The sequence below is a fragment of the Oreochromis niloticus genome, unplaced genomic scaffold (genome assembly GCF_001858045.2).
Source record: "Oreochromis niloticus isolate F11D_XX unplaced genomic scaffold, O_niloticus_UMD_NMBU tig00000441_pilon, whole genome shotgun sequence".
In the NCBI taxonomy this organism is placed as follows: Eukaryota; Metazoa; Chordata; class Actinopteri; order Cichliformes; family Cichlidae; genus Oreochromis; species Oreochromis niloticus.
Window position 1 is genome coordinate 10,279 of NW_020327165.1, and position 16,398 is coordinate 26,676.

The 16,398-nt window shown below is 38.4% G+C and overlaps 1 protein-coding gene and 1 long non-coding RNA gene across 2 annotated transcripts; both read left to right on the top strand.

Moving 5' to 3' along the window:
- The first annotated feature begins 309 nt into the window (after positions 1 to 309).
- Positions 310 to 11,297, top strand: LOC112844610 (uncharacterized). The gene is made up of 2 exons (XM_025904240.1): positions 310 to 1,279; positions 11,227 to 11,297. Exons 1-2 carry the CDS (start codon positions 544 to 546, stop codon positions 11,235 to 11,237), a joined length of 747 nt encoding a protein of 248 aa, XP_025760025.1. The 5' UTR covers positions 310 to 543; the 3' UTR covers positions 11,238 to 11,297.
- Positions 6,297 to 9,526, top strand: LOC109200942 (uncharacterized). Its single transcript, XR_002060987.2, has 5 exons — positions 6,297 to 6,599; positions 7,324 to 7,402; positions 7,983 to 8,140; positions 8,510 to 8,596; positions 8,980 to 9,526. It is a non-coding gene; the product is annotated as an uncharacterized LOC109200942 (long non-coding RNA).
- Positions 11,298 to 16,398: the final 5,101 nt, after the last annotated feature.

Below are 16,398 nucleotides of genomic sequence, written 5' to 3' on the forward strand. Positions count from 1 at the left end.
CACTCAGTGTAAGTGTTCAGTTACAATTGTCATCTAGAGGCTGCCCTGAGATCCCAGACTTCCTGTTTCCTGACTGCTGCAGAAGATCCAGCTGAAGAATCCCCATCACCTGTCATCTGATCACCGCACCATCACAGCTCCTCATAGTTGCTTTAAATTTTAAATATCTGAAAGATTTACACAAAGTCTACTTAAAAGCTAAGAGTTTTATTATAGCCTGTTGATTGATTGTTGAGATTTATTCTGCATATTACATTACAGAAGTATAGACCTATTTGTTATCCAGTCTGGTTAAAAAAAATATAAGAAGTAATAATATACAGTTTTTGAAAAAGCTACAATAAAACAGACCAAAGTGTTTTCAAAGAACTTTAAATAACTTTTATATTGAGTTTGTATTTAAGTGAGCCTTTTACATCAATTCTGATAAATCTCTGATTTAATAGAAACTTGAGGAGTCATTAGTTTTTCAGTGTTTACAGGTTGAGTTTTGTTTACATTTGTGTATAAATACATATAAGGTCCAGTTTGTACTTCAATAAAATGCCAAGGAAAGGTCAAAGGTCGCAGTCCCAGAAGCTTAGATGGCAAAAGCAGAAAGAACAGGTAAATGTTTCTCAGAGCGGTGAGCAGGTAAAGGTGTCTGTTACAACTGTTCCCAGTCCAGAAGTGCAGAGCAGTGCTCAGACAGCTGCAGTGTCTTATGCAGATGTGGTAAAGAGAGGTGTTCGCTCAGCATGTGTGCCAGATGCTAAAGTACAGCAGGTAATCCAGACTGAACCCCAGGTAACTGTACAAACGCAGCATGATGGAGAAGCTCCAGGACCGTCTCATGTACAGGTTACAAACAGTGAAAGTCGTCCACGAATGAGTAGCATCTGTGCATCCCGAAGCCAGGCTTCTCCTAGGTATGGAAAGTACAGGAATCAGCAATGCATGGCTAACAGTTTGGTTTTCCTGTCATTCTTACATGAGGATGAATTCATTACCAGAGCAGATCTAAACCGTGTGTTGGACGAAGGCCATGCCATGTATTCAGATGCCAGAAAGAGGTTTGTGAACAGCGTGTTTCTAGCCTGTGATGAGCTTCCCACAGTGGTCACCAGCCGCAGACACGAGTATCAAGTGGACATGTCTCAGTTTGCTCATTATGGTACATTTGATGGTACAGATCATCTTCCGAGCCTTGAACAGGGACTACAGTGTTTGGCTTCAGCGGTTCGCTATGCTTTGCTAGTCATGGGAGGAAACGTCATTGCAGTTTGCAGGCTGACTTCAGGTGAATACGCATACTTTGACCCACACCCACGTAGGTCTACAGGAATGCCATTGTCGCTAGCTGTAAGTGGTGGAACTGCAGTTATGTTAAAATTCACACGTCTTAATGACATGATTGACAGGATCAAATGCTTGTACCGAATGCTTAGCACCGCACCAACCTGCACTTATGAGCTACAGCCTGTCGAGTTTCACAGTCAAAATGCTGCGCCTGCTTATCAAAGAGATGCTAATCAAAACACAGAATACAGACAATGCGCTACAAGTGCTCTAGCACCAGATTTAAATGAACCTGTTCCTGAATTAAACTCCCAGACATCCACTGAGCAGACACAAAAAACTGTGACCGACACTTTAACCACAGAAGGGACATCATCCAGAGTGGATTATTCAAATGAGACAGCTGCTGCATCTCTGCTAAATAAAGCCTCTGCATCTTGTGTGAGTGACACTCAGGTAACATCCGATTCTATTCCTCAGAATGATTCAAACACTGCCTCCTGTTCAACTAAGACAACACAAGAACTCTCATATAAACTGTTGAAACGTAATAAACAGGAAAGGAAAAAAATGAGGAGACGATTATTGTCCCAACACAAACTACCACAAAGGAAGGAAAATCAGAAAAAGAAAGAAAGGCAGATGTACACTTTTGATGAAAGCTTTAAGGCAAAGAAAAAACACTCCAGTAGACAGTCTAATGATCCTGATCGCAGACAGAAGAAAAGTGTGTACAAAAATAATCTTTATAAATTCAATGCTACATATAGAGAGAAACAGACAGAACATTTGAGAAAGAGCTATAGAGAAAGGGATGATTTTAAGGAAAAACAGGAGCAAATGAGAAGGATCTATAGAGATAGTGCTAAAATTAGAGAGAAAAAAAGAAAATGTGTCATAAGGATGTATAAAGACGATCCCATATTCAGAGAAAAGCAGAAAGAACGTATGAGAAATACATATAGAGAATCTCCGGTGTTCAGAGAGAAGCAGAAGGAGCGTATAAGAAGAACATACAGAGAGTCTCCTGTATTCAAAGAAAAGCAGAAAGAACGTATGAGAAAAACATATAGAGAATCTTATAGAGAATCTCCAGTGTTCAGAGAGAAGCAGAAGGAGCGTATAAGAAGAACTTACAGAACTTGTGCTGAATTCAGAGAGAAACATAAAGCTTACATGAGGTCACATGTTTACAACTTGTATAAAGAAAGTGAAGAATTTAAACATAGAAAACAATCTTATATCACTAAACGTTATGTAGAAGAGAAACAATTTCAGCAACAGCACAAGGACAATATGAGAGAACAAATGAGAATAAAATATTGGAACGGTTTTTCTTTTAGACAGATGCATAATATCAGATGTGCAATGAACATAAAAAGAAAATATCGTCAGATGCATCAACCAGCTGAAAGTTTACAGTCTAATCCAGATAACAGTTTAATGAATGAGGCCATATCTCGTTTCAGATCAAACATTAAATCAGCACCATCTTATGTTTGTACTGTTTGTCTAAAAGCTTCTTTTCCTAATCAGGTGAAAATCTGCAAAAGAGCAAATTACTCAAAACACCAAACTGTAGCTCAGCAGTGTCTAACTGGTAAATTTGTTCATGTGTGTGATGAAGCATGTAATGATCAGTGCAGCTTTCCAGTTGAGAGAAAAAAGGAGTATATCTGTCACACGTGTCACAGTTCCCTCAAAAGTGGACGCATGCCAAGGCTTGCTGCTGTCAATGGTTTAGAACTGCAGGATATTCCAGCTGAACTGTGTGATCTCAACATTCTGGAGAGACATCTGATTGCCAAATGCATACCATTTGCTAAGATTATTCCTCTTCCAAAGGGCAGACAAAGACTCATACGTGGTAATGTGGTGTGTGTACCATCTGAGGTCCAACAAACAGTTGACTGTTTACCTCGGCTCAGAAGCCAATCGCAGATAATGAGGATCAAGCTGAAAAGACGACTGTGCTACAAAGGCCATCAGCTGTTCCAGACTGTCACCTGGTCTAAACTGATCCAAGCCCTGCGTAAACTCAAACAGATTCATCCACAGTACACAGATATTATTATCAGAGATGATGCATTGCTTTGTGATCCAACGTTACCTGATGATGACAGCAGTGATGAAGCCAGCATGGGAAGTGATGATTATGATGAAGCAGATCTAATGGAAATTGACAACTATGAAAAAGATGCCCTTTTGTGTGAAAGTGAGTCTGAAAGTGAACAAGATATTAATATGCAACAACCAGAGGAACAAAATCCAGAGGAACCAGAAAGTGATTTGAACAATGGAGGTTTTGCTCTAGAAAGTTGCCTGCAGCCTGTAGACATTTCTGAAGAGATTCTCTCTTTCACTGATAACACATATTGTGTGGCACCTGCAGAAAGAAACAATCCTGTTAGCTTCTTCAGAACTCCTCATTTGGAAGCTATGGCATTTCCTGTGCAGTTTCCTACTGGTCAGAATACACTGGATGAAAAGAGACATCTTAAACTCACACCAAGTGCTTACTTCAAGTCAAGGCTTTTCAACATTGACGCAAGATTTGCTAAAGATACAAATTACCTGTTTTTCTCACAGTTTGTTACTGAAATACACTTGGCTAATTCCAGCATGACAATACAGCTACGGAAAGGTAAAACTATGACCAAAGACGGACGCAAAATCACATCAGGAATGTTACAAAGTAAGACAGAAGTAGAGAAGCTGGTAAGAAATAAAGATGCAATCAGATTTATGCAGCCACTCAGAGGAACTCCAGCTTACTGGCAGAAAACTACCAGAGATTTATTCAGTATGGTTCGCCAAATAGGAACACCTCAGTTCTTTGTCACATTCTCTGCTGCTGAGATGAGATGGCCTGAAGTGATTCAAGCAATAAAGAGACAGCAAGGTGAAGAGGTTGATTTTGAAGCCCTGGACTGGTCAGAAAAGTGTGAAATTCTAAGATCAAATCCAGTAACCACCATGCGAATGTTTGATAAGCGTGTTGAGGCTTTGTTCAGAGATTTGCTTTTTTCTCCTGCACAGCCCCTTGGTGAAATCATTGGTTACTTTTACAGAGTTGAGTTCCAGCACAGAGGTAGTCCGCATATACACATGTTGCTGTGGATTCGAGAAAAGGTAGAAGTAGATGTGGATGACGACCAAACTGTCTGTGACTTTGTGGACAGATACATCTCAGCTCAACTCCCTGATCCAGTAAAACAGCCTGAACTGCACAAAAAAGTCGCTGAACTACAAAAGCACAGCAAAAACCACACAAAAACATGCTTTAAGAGTGTGAACTCTGGTTGTAGATTTGGGTTTCCAAAACCACCAGCCACAAGAACAATGATTGTGAGAAAGGATGAGGATTCAGACACTGAAGCTGCAAAAGCCAAACTCAGACCTTTGATGAACCTGCTGAAGGAACCTGAAGCTGCTTCTCTCACCATAGAGCAGATTCTGTCACGATGCAACTTGACAATGAATGAGTATGAGCAATGCCTCCAAGACATAAACAAGAAAACGGCGCTGATTCTGAAACGTGACCCAAAGGACTGTTGGATCAACAATTACAACCCAGACCTGCTTGAAGCCTGGAACTCTAATTTAGGTGTCTCGTTAATCTTGAATGCCTATTCTTGTATAGAATACCTCTGTAAATATATAACGAAGAAAGAATCTGGCCTCTCTGAATACCTGAAGACAGTTATTGATAACTCTGCAAAGAACACGGTCAATGAATGTGATGAAATGAGAGCTGTGATGCAGGCTTACTCAAAAAAGAGAGAAATCAGCGCACAAGAGTGTGTGACTCGAGTCTGTGGCCTAAAAATGAAAAAATGTTCCCGCAGTGTTGTATTTGTACCAACAGATGATAACCCGGTAAAAATGAGTCGCCCCATGAGCTATCTGGAAACCACAACACATGACAGTTGTAATATTTGGATGACAAGTTTGAGTGATAAATACAAATGCAGACCTGAGACACCAGAATATGAGGAAATGTCCCTGGCTGATTTTGCTGCCCTGTGCCGGTTGGTGAGTGGTCCAAATGAAGGAAAAGATGTGCTTCCTCTTCTTAACCAGCTTGGATTTGTACAAAGGCGAAAGAATGATAAACCAGCTATAATCAGGTATTACCACTGTTCACAGGAAAAAGATCCTGAGCAATATTATGGACGACTGTTGAGACTTTACCTTCCACACAGATCAGAGCAGGAACTGAAACCACAATGTTTCCAAACCTATCAGTCCTTCTACAACTCAGGTTTTGTGCGACTTCCATGTTCAGACCACAGTGAGTCTGTGAAAAGGATTGTAAAGAGAAATAAAGACAAGTATGAGAAGAACTCTGAGGATATTGAGAGTGCACTGGAAGAGTTTGAACAAAATAGGGATGTTGTGATTGATGAATGGTGTAATCTTGCTCCTGAATCTGAAGTTGTGAGGTTGCAATGTGATGAGAATCTTCCTGAGAGACATTCTGATGATGAGAATGAACAGGAGAATGTTCCCGACTACAGTCGTCAGTCTGATGCTGTAACAGAGATCAGAGCCGTCAGAGAACAACCTGCAGTCGATCCAGCTGTGGTACGTGTAATGTATCAGAATCTGAACCAGAAGCAGGCCTGCGTGTTCTATGCTATAAGAGACTGGTGTATTCAGCGAGTTTGTGGTTTGAACCCAGATCCATTTTTCTTCTATATCAACGGTGGTGCAGGAACTGGAAAGTCACATCTGATTAAATGTATTCACTCTGAAGCATCAAAGATCCTGAGCAGACTACCTGCTAATGCAGAAGAAGCTGACATATCAAATCCAACTGTTTTACTGACTTCATTTACTGGGACACACTGTAAAAACGATAACTAGTAATTGTTGATTTGAGTAAAGTTTTCAAATTAAACTGACTTAGAAATAAAACTTTCCATTTACAACCTAAAATAGCTTGTCTGCCCAACAAATTTCTTCCATTGTTGTCCTAACTAAGATTTTCTAGCGAGTATAACAAAGATTATCAACTTTTGAGTAGATTTTTTGAGTCGAGTTGGGAACCGGTGGGAAACCCCGTAGGTGACTGGCTCACGTCGTGGTCTGAATAAGTCTGAACTAGACCAAACGAGTCTGAGCAGACTGTGTGATAGTGGTTTGTCGATGTGTTCTGAACTGAAAACCTGCTAAGAAACTTTGAACAAACGTGGCCAAAGTTGGATGAAAATTACAATTTTTCGACCATTACGGATTTTACCTGGTCTGAAGTTGGAGTGTATTATTTGACCATTTTTTGGACAGGTGCGGGAGCTGCCGGCCATTTGCCCTAGCAGGTAAGCTAACGACATCTGTTATTAGGATTTTCTACAAGCGCTAGGCTGCATCCTCCTGAGGACCCAGGAGGGTGGAACGAGTAAAGCACTGAAAAAAAGCCAAACAATAACATATTTAAGTCATCTAAGGGACTTATATATCATGTTTAAGCTAGCGAAGGACCGCGCGGGGGGTTGAAAATGATATGCCAGGAGTTCGCTGCTCTCGCTGCTCTAGCGAGCCTTGAATCCCCAGCTAGCTATCGAAGCTGGTGGTAACAGACGTCTCCGAAAACGTAGAAGCATTTTTGCAAAAATGTGTTGTCTTAATAAACTGAGCAGATATTTGAAATTTACACAGCTACATTCTCGCCTGAAAATACCTTAAAAGTTTACTTTGTGACCCAGAAAGAGTAATAAGAGTAATATTAAAACTAAGTGGCTGCCGCCATTGTTTGAAACTAGAATCGGCTGGGCCGCGCTATGAATTCTGGCATAGGGTGGGCCACGAAGGATACACCTGACCCATCCTTCAAAGCTGTGGAAAGTATTGTATTGTTTTGAGAGCCTTTTTGTTGGTGGAGTATTGATTTTATGTACAATTCCACGGGTAGACGCGATCTGTACGGTCCGACTTTGCACATGCGCAGTAAGGATCGGGGAGTCCGATCCGTAACTTTTCTTTTTGCTTTTTTTTTTCTACATTATATTGAAATGTTTCATTATTGCAAACATTTTCTCTCAGGCGGAGAGAGGTCGTGGAGTGTCAGCCTATGGTATCTGAGGTCCAGGAGAGATGACCTGCGCTGTTTTCCTCTGAGGAGGTAAGACTGTCCTAATTTATTTATAATTTAATTATTATTCAAATTGGGCATGATTTATACTTATATTGAAGCAGTACGGTATTTGCTGGGGTAATGCATTGGCCAACTTTATTATCTTGTGCTACCACTCCAGTCAAGGCCCTTGCCAGTGTTATATTGAAATCCTTACCCTGAACATTTCTGCCAGTACAAGAGTCCCCATGCTAAATCGAAATTGTGAAACAGAAAGGCAATCTCATAATTTTGACTTAGCATGTATTTTTTTTCTTTTTGTGCTAGAAATAGGACTTCTATAGTCTGAGATTGTTAGGGAAAGAATACTAAGGCAGGTCACAGAATCTGATTGGTCACATATTTTGGTGCAACTTAGAACATAATATGTATTTTCATATTGATACTGGGTTTTGTGGGGGGTGTTTCTATTCCTGTGCAAAAGACGTATTCATGAGAGATTTTTGAAGTAGGTTTTGCTGTTGATAACACAGTCAGGCATATAACATGGTGCAGACTGTCCAAGACAGCTACCCAGGAATTTTCTGTGCTGAATAAATGACACTATTTTGGTGAATGTATTGTTTAGATATCTGAAAATTTCATCGGATCACAAGCAAAGACCTCCTGGGGACCTTCAATGCATCCCTTGACAAAGTTGTGCCTGGCCTGCTGAAACTGTACTGGTCTAAGAAGGGAGCTCTTGGTGAGGAGATGGAAGACCTCCTGGATAAACTTGATGAACAGGTGAGTGAAGTGCTCCTTTATCTGACATTTTTAGAAGAGAGTATACTTTTCTCTTAACAGAAACTGAAAAAGATGTTGGCTTCAAACAAAACACATCAGTGGATATGTCAGTAAAAATGAATGTCATGAGTCATTGCTTTGTTCTTATTTGGCAGTATTTTATTTAATTTGTAAAACGAAAGTAAAATTGTTAACATGGTGTTGTTGTTGTTGTTGTTTTTGGGGGGGGGGGGTTGTACGTTTTGCGTGTTGCTGGGTCTGACCTGTGCTTTACTTTCATTACTATGAGAGTTCTGATTTTGCATTGTGTATAGTACACCATGTTACTTCACTAATTGAAATTCTTGTTTTCCACTGAATACTCTTTAGACATCCAACACTGTGTCCAACGGGCACTGAGAGGCCTGCCCATTTTCCTCAAGAGAAGATGCAACAGAGGTTTTCCTGAAGTGCTTAGTAAGTACAAAAAAGTAATGCAAGTAAAACTAATTGCTATGAGATGTTTTTAAAGGATGAGTTTATCCAAAATGGAAATGTACACTTTCTCAGTGCAGTCCAGATAATTTTATAGTGGGGATTGCAGTTGTCATAACTCTCACTCCTTTTTTTTCTGCTGAGCAGCAGCTGGGCATTATTAGTGGTTGTTCCATAGCAGAAAATTATTTTTGTACAAAACTCACAAGGTGGCATTAATTAAAAGAAAATAAGCTTTTTCTTCTTAAAACCTCCATGGGTCAAACGACCAGCATGGTATAGAGGTTAAAGTTAAAATCTTTTGAAATTTGTTTTGTCTTTAGTTTTTCTTAGCTTTCAATAATTCATATTTTACTTTTCTTCAGGACACTGACATTTTGGAACCAGTGTTGAACGGTGCATCAGTTGCCATCCTCACCATCCTACAAGATGACGATGCTGATACGTCTGTGCGAGAACATGCAGTTGTGTTGGAAGGGGACATCGTGCTACATAACATTCCAGATCTCTCTACTGCCCTGGCACACCTCTTTGGCCTTCTGTATGCCCTCAACATTGATTATCCAAAGCAGATGAGTTTTACCTTTGAAGCAATTCAGGCCATCTTATTTTGGCCTGGTCGGACAATATGAAGGTGAAGTGGATAAATCATTATTCGAAATGTAAATTTTAGTCAGATGAATCTGTATTGTTGAGAATATATGGTGAAAATTTGTCTTGTAGTATTTTAAAAGATTTGTTATAGTGTTAGTTTCCTCTTCATTGATGGTAACATTTCTAAGAACTTTTAACTTCCATAGTTCATCATAGTAAGCCTGTGTAAAATGTCAATGTCTGGGTGCATAGGCAATCGTTTGTAGCACTACCCTATTTAATGTGCAATAGTTATGTTCAGCTTTTACAAGACGGTCAGGGTGTGTGTGCATGAATTATTAAGTTGCTGGACACTTTTCTTTTTTGGTTCTGGACTCTAGAATTTTAACGTCTCTGCTGGGGTGCTCAAAGCACCCAAAAGAAACTGGCAACACGTTTTTGTTTGTTTATTTCTTTTCTTTCTTTCTTTTTGTTTTTTTTAACAGAAATTCACCCTACTACCCATGACATTCTGAAATGTACTGAAAAGACTGTTGAACAAAATAAATAAGCTTTTAGATAACATTGAATTGTGCTTTGTTTTATTCTATATCTATTTATTAAGTGTTTTTTCAAGTATAATAACAACATACATTTTCCTTTGTTTATATAGGTAAATTTTCAACTCACTGGAGTAAGAATTGTATGATTACTCAACAAGAATATCTGTGTTTGGTGAAGGCAGAAATACATGGCATTGAAACCAGAATTTCTTCGTTAGACTTCCAGGATTATCCTAATTAGGTGAACAAGGAGATCCAAGTTGGCAGAACTTGTAAATCTTAGTTGAGTCAACAGCAGTTGGCAAAAGTTGAGAAAACTCAAAAATCTCTTGCATCATGTTGCCTTGAAATTTTACGTTTTCTCAACATTTTCTTTTTTACAGTGCAGCAGCTTTTTCTATCAATGGCTCTACATTACATTCTCTACTGAAACTACCCAGGAGTCTGAAACCACCCATTCAAGGACTTGGTAACCAACTGGATGAAGTCAGATCTGAGCTTATTAATGCTGAAATTATTGTTATTGATGAGATTTCGATGGTTTCAAAACCCCTTTTTGCCTATGTGGATGCAAGACTGAAACAAATCAAAGGCACTCAGAGACCTTTTGGTGGAATGTCAGTTTTAGCTGTTGGAGATTTTTACCAGCTGCCACCAGTGCGACAGTCTAAACCTCTCTGTGTTTATGATCCAGAACAGATTGACCTATGGCAGGAACATTTTCAGATGATCACTCTAACCGAGATCATGCGTCAGAAAGATGATGTGGCCTTTGCAGAGATGTTGAACAGGATTAGAGTCAAAGAAAAGACAGATGAGCTTTCTCAGTGCGACAGAGATTTGTTGTCACAGGCTGTGACTGCACCAGAAGAATGTCCAATCGAGGTCTTACACATTTATGCCACCAACAAGAATGTTGAATCCCATAACACAGATACGCTCAAGAAGCTTCATTCAAACATTATAATCATCAATGCAGATGATTTCCAGAAGGATAAACGTACAGGCAGAATGGCACGAAGAGACAAACCATTTACAGGTGGGAGAAATGATTTACCCGACACTCTGAATGTTGCTGAAGGAGCTCGAGTGATGCTGACCAGAAACTTGGACACACTAAACGGTTTGGTCAATGGTGCTTTTGGTATACTGATAAAAGTGGTGAGATCTGAAAATGATGGACAAATAATTAAACTGGGGCTCAGAATGGACAACCGGCAGCCTATGAGAAACAACCGCAGTGCTAATGCAGCATCTGATGATCTGGTTTACATTGAGAGAGCAGAGGAGAGTCTGAAGTTTAAAGGAGCGGTACGCAGACAGTTTCCTGTAAAGCTACCATTCGCCTGCACAATCCACAAAACTCAGGGTCTTACAACACAGACAGCTGTAGTTTCAATGAAGAACATTTTTGAACCAGGTATGGCTTATGTTGCTCTCAGCAGGGTGACATCTCTCAGTGGACTCTATTTACAGGACTTGGATGAGAACAAGATTTATGCCAATCCCGAGGTAACTGCAGCGCTCCAAACCATGAGACAAGCCAGTGTTGCGGAAATGATGCCTCTTCTTCAGGTCAGAGAAACAGCCAGCAGACCTGACACTCTTACACTGATCCATCACAATACGGAGGGTTTGCCATCTCACATCAGTGACATCAAGAGTCATCATGAAATGTGCTTAGCAGATGTTTTGTGTCTCACAGAGTCTCACCTCCAAGGCTCCTTTGTTGCAGATAGTCTTCATTTGGACGGCTACACCATGTTCAAACGCAACAGACATCTGTCCTACACAAACTTTCCTCACATGGCCAGCAGAAGTGGTGGCGGAGTTGTTGTGTATTTGAGGAATCATTTTCAGGTTCAGGTAAAACAGTATCTGCATAATGTCACTGATCTTGAGTTTTTAGTGTTGAAGGTTCAGGCTCCATTCCCTGCGCTCATTGCTGTTGTGTACAGACCTCCAGACTACAGTTTGACACCATTCATGCAAAACCTGGTAAGTCTTTTAGATTCACTTGAAATAATGGACTGTCACCCAATAATTGTGTGTGGAGATTTTAATGAGAGCCAGTTACAGAGTGGAAGAAAACAGATTCTGGAGCAGTTTCAGTTGAGAGGGTATTCACAGCTGATCACCTCTGCCACGACAGACAAGAACACCCTGCTTGACCTCATTTTTATTTCTCAGCCACAGCAAAGTCTCTATTCAGGTGTCCTGAGGACATATTACAGTTACCACAACCCTGTGTTTTGTGTCCTGTCCTCCAGCCAATCATGAAGTCGTCTGGTGAGTTTTGAAATAATTACAGATCATGTTTGTTACAGAGTTTACTGATTGTAGAGCATGAAAAATTATTTTTCATTGAAAAATCTTATTTCTTCATATTGTCTTCCCTACTCTGTCTGTAAGAAGACCCTTTCTTATTACAATGTTATTAATCATTTTATCAAATCATGGCTGTACTTCATGCAGAGCCGGGAGATCTGCTTTCTGTTATCATGCACCTCAGATCTGAAATATGCTGCAAAAAGTATTAAACGGACATAATTTATTTTTTATTCTCATGTTTTAAATGACTAAATCTACTAATGCATTTTTTCATGGATGTTAATTGTCATCTCCTTTTTTGATACTTTTTTTACTCTGACGTATGTATCTCAACAAATGAGAGCTTGCCCTCAAAGTGCTTTCAAATATGAAATAGTAATTAAATAAATCCCAGATAAATGCAGGTATTTATTATGGGTGACATGAATAAATGCAGACAATTATATTTTCTTGATTATATTAAATTTTGTAGAATCAAATGTTTTTGGGATGAATGAGGTTTTGCTTATCATGTTTTACAGGTAAAAAAAATGTTAAAAGTTTTAAACTATCTTTAGGCTACCAGAGATGTCTATAATGATACATTATGTAGAGAAAAACATTTTTACAGCTTACAGAATATATATTAAATCTGATTTACAAGTACATGGAAAGTTTCTGCATCCATTTTCTGACTTGGCCTTTATCCGGGTGGGTTTGGGTTTGGGTGGATAAAGGCCAAGTCAGAATTCTCTGAGCAGCTGGAAAAAGCTGCTAATAAACAAAGACATCAGAAAGCGGGGGCTTTAGGTGTAGCCCCCGCTTTCTGATGCACTAATTAGATTTAGTAACTGACACCCCATACCAGCATTACATAGACACTTGGGGGCTGAGATGGGTGGGTGGGGAGGGTGGGTGGTGTTAAAAGCACTTTATGTTTTTTAGATGTATTTTTTCAGACAGAGCACACACAGTCCTGTTTCCTTTGTGGGAAAACCTTCGAACTTCACCATCCTCAGCTGAAACAACATCATCTTAACACCATCTTCATGAACTGCTGAGCCAAACCTGATCCATCAGTGCTGGACTGCACAGATAACTACATGCCACAAAGAGACTGCTGTTTTATGAACTGCCATACCAGTGTGTCTTCAATGGAGAAGATGACACACCCATCACCTGACCTCCTGCCTGATCTGGAGACCATCATCATGCTGCCACACTACACACCTCTGAGACCATCAATGATGACTGATACTGAGGAAACTGTATTTCCTGTCAAAGATGCTCAGTGATCCTCAGAGCAGAGAGAGGTACAATTCTTTATCTTTGATTAAAAAATGTCAGTGCTTTTAATTCATTTAATTAATTTAAATCCTGTTTATTGCATAAAGAATTACACACTCAAATGATTATACTTGTTGACACTTTTTGAGTTTTAATTCACATTATGGATTACAAATCTATGCTTTTTCTACTCTGTCTCTCTGTGCAGGTATTGCTGTCTTCTGAGTTCTTCAGTGTCCCAACTGAGACATTCAAACCTCATTGCAGAGCTCAAGTCTTTCCTCACCATCATGTGAGTGTGAGATTGCTCTGGATTCTGGTTATGTGGCCTGCAGCACCTATAAGGTATTTCAACATTGTTCATTTTATAACTTATTTCTAGTTAACACAAATAAAATGTTCCTTTTTCTGTATTTTTTTAGAACAAGCTCGTACAGTGTGCCTGCATTCCAGCTTCTTAGACTCTACGCAAGTGGACAGAGTATCAGTGCTTGGCCACTCTTACAGACACCGACTTCTGTCAACTCACTGCTACTGATCAGGCACCTCACTCCAGGAAGACAGAGGGCTGCAAGCCTGTTATCGTTTCCAGTGTGGCTTTGTATTCTTGGGGTAGCATCAGATTTTCCCCACAAATATTCAAAGGTAACACTTATTTTAAGCTTAGTTATTAAATCAAAAGTCTTCCCTTGTGTTAATTGTTTTATTTTTTCTTTTATTTTTTTCTTTTACATTTATATGCAGTTATCGGATGTGGTGGAGCTTTGTTAACTGTGTGTAAAACATCTGTTTGTGATGATATTTACAATGAGGTTTTAAGGTGACAGTTTCCAAGTAATTTCAATCATTTGACTAAGCAAAAACATGTTTGCAATTAACATATTTTTTTCAGTTTTGTCTTTTGGATTTAACATTCCTCTGTGACAGCAAATACTAAACTGGTCCAAGTAACCAGCATATCATTGGTCAAAGGCAAAAAGGACCACATGTCACACTAGCAATGAATTTTTGACTGTGTTTGTGTCACCAGATTTAACAAACAATATCAGACATATGAAACTGAACTCTGGATTAATGTGCAGATGTTTTTTGTGGGTTTTTTTTTTTTTTTTTATTGTTGAATAATTATTTTGTAGGACAAACCCAATCTATTTACCCAAACAAGTTACATTGTTTGGGTAAATAGTGGATTAATATATCTAAGTCTATAAGTATAGCAAGCTGAATTCATACAAACACACAGCTCTAAATCTTGAATTGTAGGATGTACAAAAATGATCATGTGATTATTATGGACATTTAAATAACTATATCTATTGAACCATTACACATATTCTTTATAGAAATTACACAGTCTCAAAATGTGAAAAAAGAAAATGTTTAAGAGAATAAATAATGTGTGTTTGTATGAATCCTGCCTTAGTATGGGGTGTCAGTAACTACATTAGTATAGAGTAGGTCTAACAGTGGTATTCCACATCTGCTCTAATATATATAGATAATGGGTCAGACATATAAAGTCATTTTGAAAAGTTCATAAAGGTTACATCCATTTATATGTGTTCCTCTTGATCATTTTATATCAGGTCACACAGCTGACTTGAGTTTTGATCAGAGTAGAACCATAACATTCATTCTAATGGTTCTACTGTTTACAGTTACTTTATGATGGATTTCATCCTGGTCACAGCACTATGTGAAAAGCTGTTAGAGGTAAAGTTAACCCAATTAATACCTCATCATAAGTCACTCTATAACGCAAAGCAGTGATTATTATCACTGTAATTTATTCCACAATAATGCTCTTTATTTGATCCCTGTTTCTTTAAATATGCACATCGATTGTTCAGCTGTGTGACTCTCTACACCTCAAATATATCCCAATGTGGACTTCATTTCGACAGTATTTTGTAGATTGGTACCATATTTATCATAAAATCAGGAAACTGTAAACTAATTGAAAAAATGAAGCTTATGAAAATTTTTAATGTGGCATTGGAACATGTTGTTTATCCTTGCCAAATGGTATTTACACAAAACTCCAGCAAATCAGAGGATATATTTTTGTGTATATGTGTATATTTTTGCAGTTAATAGCCTATCATGTGTCTGCGCATCTTAGGGCCATAAACATAAACATGGCAAACAAGGATATGTTCACAATTCCAACAGATGCTTCAATTGTTTGTATAGATGTTAGATTCATTTGATTTGCATTTTCTATTAATATTTTTCTGTTTATCCCAAATGGGATTTTTATTTCTGTATGCCATTATTGTAATCATTGGAAACAACTGAGTAAATATTTTGTATCATATGTTTCTAAAAATATTTGAATGTTCTACTTTTCTACTACTGGTTTTCTACTTTCTAAACTTTCTTCCACTCTTTGGCATTTCAATAACATTATTTTTGGGTGTTTTTATCTCTGACCGCAGCATCTTGTGCATTTATTACCTAAATGTTGTTTGTGTGGGTTTTGTTTTTTGGTTTTTTGGGGGGGGTTTTGCCATTTTTAGATTTCACCAACTGTGTAAACTCTGCAATTTTACCTTGGTTTTGTTCCACATCAGTTTATCTGCTGGCTGATTTTTCTTCCTTTTCTAGTGTTTCTGGTCATTTTTAACAGTTAAACAAGTAACTTTGAGGTTACTTCAGCCTTTTCAGTTGTTATCTGTTGACAGTTTTGCCTAATTATTACATTTCTGCAAAATTATAGCAGTTCTGATAACTTGTAATATTTCTGCCAAGTTTTTAATTTTCTACTAAATTATATTATTTTTGCTAGGTTACACTACTTTTGTTTATTATGTTATGTTATGTTATTCTAAATTATTTCATTTCTGCTAAGTTGTAGCTTCTGGTAAACTACAACATTTCTGCTGAATTGTTATGTTTCTTCTAAGTTATTGCATTTCTGCTAAGTTATTACATTTTTGTTTACTTGATGTTGTTCTGCAACGTTATTAAATTTCAACAACTTTTTAAACACTGACTTTGATTTCTTCAGCTTCTTCAGCTATTTGTGTGGATGCCCTAAAGGGCTTCCAC